Source organism: Cannabis sativa, chromosome 4 (genome assembly GCF_029168945.1).
Source record: "Cannabis sativa cultivar Pink pepper isolate KNU-18-1 chromosome 4, ASM2916894v1, whole genome shotgun sequence".
Classification (NCBI taxonomy): Eukaryota; Viridiplantae; Streptophyta; class Magnoliopsida; order Rosales; family Cannabaceae; genus Cannabis; species Cannabis sativa.
The window spans coordinates 58,667,247-58,679,846 of record NC_083604.1 but is presented as its reverse complement, the minus strand read 5'-3'; the positions used below and the strand labels follow the sequence as shown (position 1 = coordinate 58,679,846).

The 12,600-nt window shown below is 32.2% G+C and overlaps 1 protein-coding gene across 1 annotated transcript; it reads left to right on the top strand.

The window, feature by feature from the left end:
* The first annotated feature begins 7,767 nt into the window (after positions 1–7,767).
* LOC115714616 (aspartic proteinase Asp1) lies at positions 7,768–11,695 on the top strand. Its single transcript, XM_030643361.2, has 8 exons — positions 7,768–8,652; positions 9,242–9,359; positions 9,691–9,914; positions 10,268–10,492; positions 10,602–10,740; positions 10,846–11,043; positions 11,144–11,216; positions 11,326–11,695. The coding sequence occupies exons 1-8, from the start codon at positions 8,432–8,434 to the stop codon at positions 11,433–11,435; spliced, it is 1,308 nt and encodes a 435-aa protein (XP_030499221.1). The 5' UTR covers positions 7,768–8,431; the 3' UTR covers positions 11,436–11,695.
* Positions 11,696–12,600: the final 905 nt, after the last annotated feature.

Here is a 12,600-nt window from a genome sequence, read left to right as displayed (position 1 = left end):
TATTTTGCGACACGTTTCAATGTGTTTGAATAGTTCATCTTTTTTCGTCTTAAATTTTGTAGATGGCTCCTGGACTTAAACTACTAGTTTTTGAGCATTTCACATGTCGTCTTACCTATCGGGACTCAGATAGGTTTAAAGATATTAAGGCCAAGTTTGAAGTGATAAATTTGACTGAGAGGGTTAAGGCCAGCCCTTTTGGACCATTCTAGGAAGCTAGAGAATCGACTTTCTCAGGCACATTGGGCCACAGCCTACTCCTGCAGAAGATAAAAGTTGAAAATGAGAAGTAAGACGAGATATGGTTTTATGTTGGTAAAATGGACATAAGATTCAGGAGACTTGAGTTTGGATAGATTACTAGCTTACCTATGGGTAATGGCCCTACTGATGAAGAGATAAAAGCCAAGTCCAGTGACCATTTAGTGAGGACGTATTTTGAAGGAAGGAGTGGTGTGCAGTTGGATACACTATTGCTCCAATTGGAGAAATGCAATGTAGTAGATGACGTGTACAAGCTTGGTCTTATCCCTTTTATTGATGGTGTATTGGTTACAAAAGAAGGCAATGTCCAAGTTTGGCTAGAGATGTTGAAATTTATTGAGGAGCTCAAATTTTTATTCAAGTATCTATGGAGTGAGCATGCTTTTCATAAGTTAATTTGGTCTATGAGTAAGGACATGACGCGTTACAAGGAGAATGTTGATAAGAAGAAGAATAGGAAGGTTGCTCAGGATGCAAAGTATAGCATACATGGCTATGTACCGGCCATACATATTGGGCATACGAAGCCATAGAGAAAGTGGGAAATAAGGGTTCTTCATTGTAAAACCTACTTGTAATACACTTCAAAGCCTAAAAGGCTAATATATTGACTCGTGGACTGGTATAATTAACACCCAAACTACATAAAAATCTTCCATCTCCTTTACATAAAGATTATTTTATTTCTTAAAGCACTTACTTAGTTTATGAAAATCTCGGTAAATATTTTTGTGCTTTCATTGAAAGTTGAAAGAAGCTTGAAACTACTGAACAATGGTGGCTACGCACAAAACTGTGGTAAAAAAAACCCCCTCGGGTAGATCCCGATGTCGCCATTGACGATGTTACTCCACTCCCTCCAGCACACACCCAGTAAAGCCATGTGAGGAATGGGGAAGCATCTGAAGCTGGGGGTACAGTGGACGATCTAGCCTTACGTTGTGAATAGTTTATGGTTGAAGACCCTTATGTTAGAGACAAGGAGGAGGAAGACGATGGAGAAATCAAAGACAACTGCTACGAAGATGGATACTACTACGAACAGGACCCTGACCTGTTATAAGTGTCCAACAAGCTAATTGAAACCCAACAAAAGTTAGCGTGTCAGGAAAAGTTCTCCCAAAGGATGGAGAAAATGATGGCTTGCCTTCAAGAAAAACTTGGGGACGTAGATGAAGACTCTAAAGTGGATGCTTCGGAGGAACTTGTTGACGAAGAAAATAGGGCAAACCCAACCAACACTAGAGCCTCAGCTCTTTCAAAGGACAAGGGAAGACGAAAGTGGGCGAGCCTCAGACCAAATAGTCCCCGTTACCTCCTATGAAAAAAGTGAACACGACCAATCAGCCCTTACAAATGCAGAACGCCACCAACGCCTTCGCACTTGGACACCCTTCTGCTCTACAGGGAAAGCTTCTGCCAAAAAAAAGGCCTAGTGTGAATGTAAGACCCTAAGGGAATGACCTAAGGAGCCATTTAAACAATAAGGTTCTCGGATGGGACCTTCTTGACAGTGACACCAAAAGACTAGAAGAATAGATTGCTACCCTTACCAAGTTGGTCTAGAAGCAAAGTAGGCCCTCTCAGACTCGGAAGACGAAGAGCAAGAGTCGTGCATCAGACTAATCATCAAACCCCCACCACCAAACAACTTCAAAATGCTACAAATAGAGTTGTACGATGGTCGGACGGACTCCGAGACCCACCTATTTAAATACAACCAGATGATGCAAGTGGCAAGAGTAAGTGATGACGCCAAGTGCCTTTGTTTTTCACTAACATTGACAAAGTCTGTTGAAGTTTGGTGGAAGAGATTATCTCTCGAATTAGTTCATGGCTGGAAGGAGTTGCAGTCTGCCTTCCAGAAAAAGTTTGTAGCTGCCAGACACTATGATAGAGAGGTCAGGTCATTGACTAACCTTAAACAACAGCTAGGAGAAAGCCTGAAGAACTTCATCCTACGAATGATGGAAGCAGCTGCAAAGACGAAGGTCAGTGATGACATTGTGGCTCTCTAGTCTGGATTAATAGTAGGCTCCTTCTTATGGAGCGAAGTAAAAAGAAAGAGGTTTGAGACTCTGGTCGAGTTCATGTTTAAGGCACAGTGAATTATTAACTTTGAAGATGCTTATTTAAAAACCTTTGGAATCCCTCCAACACCTACTCCACCAGTATTAACGTCAAGTTCTGATTTTTCAACTCTAGTTCCAGTAGTTAAACTTTTGGGAACCCAATATACTCCGACTATCTACAGACCTGCTGCCTCTAGGCATGCACCCACGTAGACCCAATTCTATGGGTAGGGAGCGGCATAGACTGAATGTAGTATCACTCCTAGATAGTCGAAGCAATAAAGGAAAGTTTCACAACCAAGTGTAAACCATGCGTCCCAGACATGTGTGCACGTATGGTTCTTGTCCGAAGCATCTGGTGCGTGCGAGCACCATGCTCGACACCTATGGGCACACAGATTTCAAACTTTCGTAACTTTCTCATTTTTATCGAAATTGAATTCCGTAAAAACGAAAATTGCTTAATTTTTCACAAGGAGTCCAAATAAAATATTTTCAGAACGAAAATAAAATTATTTTCATGGAAAATTTTTGTAATTAACATACATTCATAAAACAACACATAAATCAACATGAACACATCCAAATCAACATAAAAACAATATCCACTGTTTTAAATCCATATTACATGAATGTCAATCATTAATCTGACTCTGATACCAGTTATTGGGAATATTTTACTAGGATCTAGATTTACTTACAGGTATGTTAATTAATATCCTAAATATGAATATCTCTAAAACAATGAAATTAAACACATAATGGTTTAATAAAACCTTACATTAATTGCAACAGAATACAATGAGTCCTTCCGTTCAAGATCTCTAGCCCTTGATTCCTTTTGTCGCAGAGCATTATCAAGATCTGAACCTTGATCTCTTTCTCTCCTTCGGGTTTTGTTACCACCGTCTTACTCACTATGATTGAGTACTTGACTTGCTATGTGTGGGCATGGCACTCTTCCACTCAAGGTTTCGAATAGGTGAAGAACTATGAAAGAGGCTGAAATCACTAAGGAAGAAACTCTCTCATCTACTAGTTCTCAGAGAATGAAAATTAGATTTTGGTAGGTTGAATAGTCAAGTTGACTAGAGGATGAGATGAGAGCATTGTGTTCCTTTTATAGTGTTTCAACTAGGGCTTAGGGCTGAATTATATGAATTAAAAAAGAATAAAATATTGGGCAAAATACCCTTAATGGTCGTACACTATAATGAACCAGTTTCTAGTTAGAATTTTTCCACTTTATTTCAACCACTTATTCTTCTTTCAATTATACCATATCTTCCAATTCAATCCTATAAATGCCAAAACTATTTATGTAATAATTATAATTAATTATCAAATAAAATTGTCATTTATATAATTTATTAATTAGACCATACAAAGTCTCTTAATTAACAAATTGACCCCAAAACCTCTTTTCTTCACAATTAAGTACTTGCTTAGTAAAAATTCTTAAATAAGACATAGTCTAATTTTAGAATTATAATGATTAATTAAAATCAATTAACTGAGTCTGCAAGCAGTATTATCTCAACTAGTGAGGGGACCATGGGCCTATATAACCGAGCTTTCAATAAGTAGATCTAGAATTCACCATGTGAATTCTCTAACTTATTAATTTTGCCTTGCACCACTATAGATTTGGAATTGAATAGTGTTGGAATATATTTTACCAGGATCTTAGATCTACTCACAAGTATGTTGTTTAAACACCCTAAATATGAACTTTCTAAAACGATAAATTAAACACATATAAAGTTAAGAAAACCTTACATTGATGCAGCGGAATTAATGTCTCCTTCCACTCAGATCTCTAACCCTCGAATCCTTTCTGTAGCAGAGTATAATTAAGATCTGAGCCCGAATGTCCTTCTTCTTCAAGTTTGATCCTTCACAGTCTTCCAATCTATGATTGAGTTACTGGTTGCTGTGTGTGGGCACTTACTCTTTCACTAGGGTCGAAATTGATGAAGGGAAAAGAAGAGAGAGGGTTTCGGCCAAGTATAGAAAGTGGGGAAGGCTCAGTTTTTCTGAAGAGAGAAATTTCTGTCAGATTACTAATGAAAAGCATGTTTTGTGACTGAGCCATCACTTTCTATTTATAGGCTACTACTAGGTTTAGGTTAGGAATTATTTGGCATTAAAATAATGAAAATATTAATTTGAAAAACCTATTTAAGTGGCCGACCATGGTGTGTTATTGGGCCTCACTTAATTTTGCAGTTTTATCAAATTTTATCTCTATTTTCTCAAAAACGCCAATTTTCCAATTCTAACCTTTTAAATGCCAAAACTAATTATTTAATAACTAAAATAGATTATTAAATAATATTATCATTTAATTTAATTATTAATTAGACATATAAAGTCCATTAATAAATAAATAAACCTAGAAACTCTTTTCTTTACAATTTCACCCCTGCTTAGTGAAAATTCATAAAATTAGACATAGTCTAACTTTAGAATTATAATTGATCAATCACGAATCAATTAATGAATTTCTCATAAACCAAGAATTCAATTATATAGACACACTTTATATAGAATAGATATATAGAATAGATATATATATCTCTACTAGAAAAAAATTACGTGCAAGGCACGTATATTTAGTTTTATGTTATGTGTTCTATAATTTAATTAAGAAAAATTCAATAAATAATCATATAATTTAAAATGATTTAAAAACTAATTTTAATTAGTGTGTGGGGTTATTTGAAAATCAATAGTGAAAAGTCAAATTTAAAATTTGCAGAAAGAGAAGAGGAGAATGGAGATTAGCTTGAAATATATTTAAAAAATAATAATGCTACACACTTACTATGGACACTTAACTCGAGCCGGTAATAATAAAATTATAAAGAATAAGGGTAGCAGGCATATAACTGGACATATGAAAGAAAGAATATAAAAGACAAGAAATATGATAGCTTCCAAATAATATTATAACAAAGCAATGCTCTCCAAATTTATCTTAATATCATTCTTCTCTTGAAGCCTCTCATCAATCTCATAGCACTCCATGATAGATTCAACAAAATATATGTGTTTATGTATATTTGGATTCAACAAAATATATGTGTTTATGTATATTTATTTTGAGCAAATCAGTAAACATATATTTTTAACAAATTAACCCGATAAACTCAAGATCCACATATATATAGCTAAGTATTCAAATACAATTGTAAAATCTAACTTAAAACAAAATCAAATGGACAATTCATGCTCAACTAATAAAGCTATATATATACTGTTATGATTACATCAACCCAAATATTCTTACTTGCTATAACCGAATTATAAAAATTAAAAAGTATAATTTGAGATATATAGACTAAAATCATCCAAATAAACAAATAAATTAGTTACACATAGAATTATAAATGATACTTTTTTTAGAGTGTGTTTGAAGCTTATGTGAAATTTTTTGGATCTCTTCACTACTATTTTTTATCTCTATTTTTTTTTTTGTATAAATATATATGTATATAGAAAATTTATATTAAAAAAATGAAAATTATGCGTACATATATTTTATTGTTGTTAATTAAATTCAAAATAGTATAGTAATAGAGAAAATTTAGAAATTAGATCTTTTATTATGAATTTTTATTTATTTAAAATAATTAACTTTAATAAAAAAAAATTAGAAAAAACGAGAACGTACAAGATTAGGTATATATTTTATTAGTTTTAATTAAATTCAAAATAGAATAGTAAATTTATGGTTTAAATAATATCACATGAGAACAATATATAATATTGTATATATATAAATAATATCAGTTCAAATATCAAATATCAGTTTAAATTTTTATTTTATTATTTTATTATATATAAATAATATTTTATTATTTTATTAAATATAAATAAAAAGTCACACCCATAAATTTCTCATAAACCAAGAATTTAGTTATATAGGCACACTTTATATAGAATAGATATAAAATAAAGTAATAATTCTTTTATTGTTTTTGTAAGTGTTTAGTAATCTTTTTTATATGGGTTAAATTAGTACTATTTTGGACCTTGTGTTTTGCAAATATTATCGATTGGAAATTTTAAGTTTTGTTAAATAATAAATTAGACCATGTATTTTCTAAAATAGTACGCTGAGCTCAATTTTTGATAATTTTTTGCTAATATAATTAACCAACTTACAATTTTTAGCACAAATATATACAAAAAACATACCCAGCTTTATCATAAAAACTCTAGATTGAGTTATTATTAATTTTTATTTTGACAAATAATCAGTTCAGAGTTACTATAATGTCTATTAAAATGTTTAAATTTCGAGATGGAATCTAAGATTAAAATTGAGAATTATGAAAGATAGTAGTGGTGGTGAGTTATAGTGATGACAATAGATAAGATACGATGATTACAACATATGAGATACGGTGATGACAACAAATAAGATACGATGACGACAAGTAAGATATCGTGATGACAACAGATGAGATATGATGAGATAATAGGCGAGATACGGTGTTGATAACGGTTGAGATACAATGATAACAACGAGTGATATAAAATGATGACAACGACTTTGAATGATCGAGATACAAAAATAATGCATTACGAAGAACATCTGATTTTTCCTACACCACCATATTTATTCATTTTTATAACAGTAATTTTTTTTAACAAATCAATTTGTTATCCAAATAATAATAATTAATAAAACTGTGAATATATTTTTTTTTTATATATTATGAAGTTTTATTTTTTTGATAAATAAAATTATTAATAATAATATAAAATTAGATAATATAATTTTATTTTAATTATATATTAAATATTATTTTAATAACTATTTATTATATTAATAAATAATTACTTTTTTATAAAATATTAAAAAGGGAAATTTGATTTTCTATACTTACATATACATAATATTTTATTTCTAAACTAATATATATCACCATTGAAAATATATGATCACTTTATCTAAAACTCAAAAATACCCATTTCAAATTTCCCATATTTTTTCTTAGTGCAAAAACATAAAAAAAAAAAAAAAAAATTGGTAGTCCAATGGGGTCCGATGGTCACCTAATGCTACTTTTGTATGTAAAAAAAAAAAAAAAATTGTAGCAGATCTGGTCCGATGGGTGGCCCGATAGGTGGTCCGATGGGTGGTCCGATTGTGTAAATGGGGGTGATGTAAATGAGTGTATTTTAGAGATATCATAAAAGTTGTCATATCCTACAAATATTAGTTATTATTTGTTTAGAAATTTTTTTTAAGCAAATGTAAGCATAAAAAATCAAATCAAATTTCTCTGTTAAAAATAATTAAATTTACTGCGTGAAAAGTTGATGTAAATATTCACTAAACAATTATCTTATCAATTTATTTGCCACGTTTGACAATGAACAATTTAAAATAATGTGAATAGTTCTGAAAAGTTCCTGAGCAAAAATCATTATAGTCTCTCTTTTTTTTTTTACTTGTGAAGTGATTCAAGTTAAACAATCTCGCTGTACATTTTGGTGACATCCTGTGAAATTTCCAGGAAATTGTTATCCGAGCCAATTTCCAGTAGTGGTGTCTTGTTTCAGATTTAAGACCATTTTTTAAAACAAAATAACTCAGACCATTTTACCTTGCTCATTATTTTTTTCAATAATGAAGAAAGTGGTTAGGACATTTGAAGTAGAAGAAGTTGCTTTCTTTTCATTAACTTATTATGCTACATTCGTCTACAGAGTATGCTGATGACAGGCAATCCAACTGTGCAACCTCAATGAGGGGAAAGGAATCAAAGGAAACCCTCCCATCATTCCATGGCATTACCAGAACTTCTCTCATAAACCCACCTCCTAAAGAAAGGTAATTAGCTCAAAATTAACACAACCAAGCAATGCCCACGAATCCTTGATTGTCAAGGCAAATACCCATTTACAGATTCTAATTTCGAACTCCAATTATAACTCCTTGACAACGTTTTGTCCCACAATTCGTTCTGGCATTTCATCGAACAGTTTGTAATTCTGCAGTAAATTGAGAGGAAACGACAAAAAAATAAATAATTTTACTAAATTCACTCTCTCCCTTTATAGTTTTAGTGGGAGAGTAGATGAAAATAAAAATGAATCGAGTAAATTTGGGTGTATGGATATGGGTGTTGCTGGTCTTGGCAATGGGTTGGTCTATGACAGTCTCATCAGCTGCTTTCTTTGAGAGTAGACATAGAAGGAAATCTATGTATCCACCCCCGGCGACCTCCTCGCAATTGGAGTTCAATCGAAGAGGGTCCTCGATCGTGTTCCCTATCCATGGAAATGTATATCCTATTGGGTACGTTTTCTCTTGCTACCTTCCATCTTTCTTGGAATAATCTCTCTTGAAGCTTTTATTTGTATATCGCATAGAAAACCTCCCAATATATTAGCCAGGTTGATAAAATCTTACCCGTGTCTCTTTCTTCTTGAATCAGTCTTTATTTATTTTATTTTTTACATCATGTTGAAGTGGACACTTTTCAGAAAAATCAGTTTTCTTTTTGTATTACTTTTTGGAGCACTTCTGGATTTCTTTTCATAAAGAAAGTCATTTTTCAATATGTTAAGCTTTTTTGAGGACATAACACTTGAGATTTTTTTTTCTCTTTACACTTAAAAAATGACTCTGAAGAAACGAATGTGCGTATTGTAATTTGTAAGTTGTAATTGTATAGCCCTAGAAAAGAGAAAAACAAAAAACTATGTAACTATGAGAGATTTTGTTCCTTCAAAATTAATTCAATTCATGCCAATTTACTATGTTTTCTGTTGACAGCATCTTTTTATTTATTTTACCACGATTTCTTCTCTTATATCAGGCCATGGCAATTAATAAAGCTAACGTCCAGTGCTCATTTTTGTTATGTGATGTTTCCAAACTGCAGGTCTTATAATGTTACCCTCAATATAGGCCAACCACCAAGGCCTTATTTTCTGGATCCTGACACAGGAAGTGATCTTACATGGCTCCAATGTGACGCTCCTTGTGTCCACTGTACTGAGGTAAATCAGATTGAAGACTCTTCCTGCAATGCCCTCTAAAGTTTTTCAAACAAGTTTCTTGAATGATTGTGATTATACATCAGATTCCCAAGCCAACTCCTTTTTTAGCTCTCTTACAAATTTGCAATGTTAGGTTTGTGTGTTGTTTTCATGTCATCATGAAAGATTTTTGAAACTTTGCTATTTACACTGGTGTCCAACCTTTTCAACAGTTTGGATTGTCGAAAAAGTCATGTTACACTCAAATCAAAACAATTTTATACATTTTGAATTGTAGTTGATTATAGGTTTTAAGGAAATCCTAATTGGCATTGGTTGTTTTGCTTCACAGTCACCTCATCCGCTTTATCAACCCAGCAATGATTTAGTGGCCTGTAGGGATCCTCTCTGCCTAGCCTTGCACTCACCCGGCACTCCCAGATGTGACAATCCTGAGCAATGTGATTATGAGGTTGAGTATGCAGATGGAGGTTCATCACTCGGTGTACTCCTCAAGGATTCTTTTTCTCTCAACTTTACAAATGGAGTCCAACTAAAACCTCGTTTGGCCCTTGGGTTTGTGACTTTGTCTCCATCATTTCTCACTTTGATCATCCTCATAAATTAGTCCATTCAAACAAATTTCCATACCGTGCTTCTCAATGTGAAACTTAAATGCAAATATCATTATTGCAGAATCTTTCAACTTTCTGATTAGCAATGGTGCAAAAACAGATAAATTTATATCTTTTAGAGTACGTTATGAGAAGATGGTAATATTTTTGTTGAATGTTATTTCTCTAGCAAACCTAAGGAAGAGTTGTTCAGAGGGAATATCCTTAACAAGGCCAGGCATTCAGTTATTGCCATGTTTGATTTTCTATTCACTGGTTCTTATGTTCTGATGAATGATGATCTGCTGTCTTCAGATGTGGATACGATCAACTTCCTGGTTCGTCTCGTCACCCTGTAGACGGAGTACTTGGCATTGGTAGGGGTCAAACCAGCGTCGTGTCCCAACTTAACAATCAAGGTCTGGTGCGAAATGTTGTTGGCCATTGTTTAAGCGGGCGAGGCGGAGGGTTTCTCTTCTTTGGGGACGACCTTTATGATTCTTCACGTGTGACTTGGACACCAATGTCACGTGAATACACGTAAATCAACCCTTCGAATTCTCATTTTTTATTTTAAGCAGGAAATCTTTCTTTTGATCCACATTTTAAATTTGACTACTGTTTACCAATTCTTCTTCTTTTATGCCAGCAAACATTACTCACCTGGATACGCAGAACTCAAATTTGATGGAAAATCAACTGGTGTTAAGGATTTACTCACAATTTTTGACAGTGGTAGCTCCTACACTTATGTCAACTCTCAGGCATATCACGCTTTGACAGTTTTGGTGAGTGCGTACTTACTCTTTCCCAAAACACAGAAAAAAAATGCACTTAAGCATAGATAGTTTCCTATATTAAACTCATACAATAAACTCTATGTGACATTGAAGATCAAGAGAGAATTATCTGATAGAGTCTTCAAAGAAGCACCAGAAGATAACACTCTGCCACTTTGTTGGAAAGGCAAAAGACCATTTAAGAGCATTCGCGATATCAGAAAATACTTCAAGACCATAGCATTGGACTTCACCAGTGGTAGAATCACCAAAACTTACGAATTTCCACCCGAGGCTTATCTAATCATATCAGTATGTCTCACTTATTCTGTATCTATTCTTATTTTTGTACCTGGTTATTTCCCTCCAAGTAGCAATTCTGTTATACAGCACATAACACATTTTCTTTCAGTCTAGGGGCAATGTATGTTTGGGAATCCTCAATGGTGCCGAAGTGGGACTGCAAAATTCTAATATCATTGGTGGTAAGATTTCCTTATAGATACACCTGGCCTGGTTTGGATTCTACAATTTTTTAGTACCCCATTGATTTTCTTTCTGAAAAATCACTCTTTTTTCTCTTCTCATCTATAGATATATCAATGCAAAATAAGATGGTGATCTATGATAACGAGAAGCAGATGATTGGATGGGTCACTTCGAATTGCGATAAGGTCCCAAAAACAAGAACAGGGAGCATCTGATGGTACTTCCAGTAGTCTCCAACCATTTCTTTATTAAACACAAGATGGTTATAGAGCATTCTTCAAAACAAAATAAAAACATAAAAACAGTATAAAATATACGTGGCAATTGATAGAATTCTATTACATATAAGCGGTGTTTGTATGTCTGTATCATGTTAATAATGTATTGTGTATGTATATATTCATTAGTATTGCGCTTTAGATGTGTCTTGATTGGCTGTGAAAAAGTTATAAATATTTATAGTTATATTTGGACATGCTCTTAATGTTATTACCTATGAATGTTTATTCTATTATTAGTCATGGGATCAAATCTAATGGTTGATATTTATAACTATTAATTAAATTTTTAAATTAAATATTTATTATTTTAACTGTTACCTGATGACATGGAAGTCAAATTTTATATCTATTTTTTCTAGTTTTTTTCTCATTCCATATATATATTAATACATTGATACCTTATAATTTAATTATGGTAATTTAAAAACTTCAATAACCCTTAATTACACCTTTAAACCTCACTACAACAAATATTTCCATTCTAAAACATATATTTTTTTAAAAAAATGTATAACATATATTATAAAATACATAATAATTTATCTATATTAAAAAAATATTAATTATAATTAATTATTGGGTAAATACCATTTTGGACCCTCTGTTTTACAAAAGTTACCAATTGGACTCTGTGTTTTGTTAAATGACAAAATGGACCCTGTATTTTCTAAAATAGTACATATAGGACCCTGAATTGATTTTTTGTCAAAATAAAGTTTAATTATAATCCGATCTAAAAATGTTATGATAAAACTGTTTACATTTATTGTATCTGTTTGTATTAAACATTGTCTTCAAGTTGGTTGTATTAAAAAAAAAGTTGTCAAAAATTAAGCTTAGGGTCTTATTTTTACTATTTTATAAAATACAGGGTCCATTTTGTCATTTAACAAAATACAGGGTCCAATCTGTAACTTTTGCAAAACACAGGATCCAAAATGGTATTTACCCTTAATTATTTAGCCTATATTGTAATAACATATTTTTCTTATAATTTTTATGTTTAAATTTTAGAAATTTGAGTTTTTATAACAATATTATAATTAATTTTATTTTATAAGATACGAAAACAATTTTTTTTTCTTATTCTTATTTTTAT

What these genes read in the sequence shown, in the direction of transcription:
- LOC115714616 (XM_030643361.2), top strand. Translation starts at nt 8,432, where the DNA reads ATGAAAATAAAAATGAATCGAGTAAATTTGGGTGTATGGATATGGGTG. An exon ending in GGAAATGTATATCCTATTGG is followed by an intron (nt 8,653 to 9,241) that starts GTACGTTTTCTC and finishes TCCAAACTGCAG; the next exon opens with GTCTTATAATGTTACCCTCA. An exon ending in ATCACGCTTTGACAGTTTTG is followed by an intron (nt 10,741 to 10,845) that starts GTGAGTGCGTAC and finishes GTGACATTGAAG; the next exon opens with ATCAAGAGAGAATTATCTGA.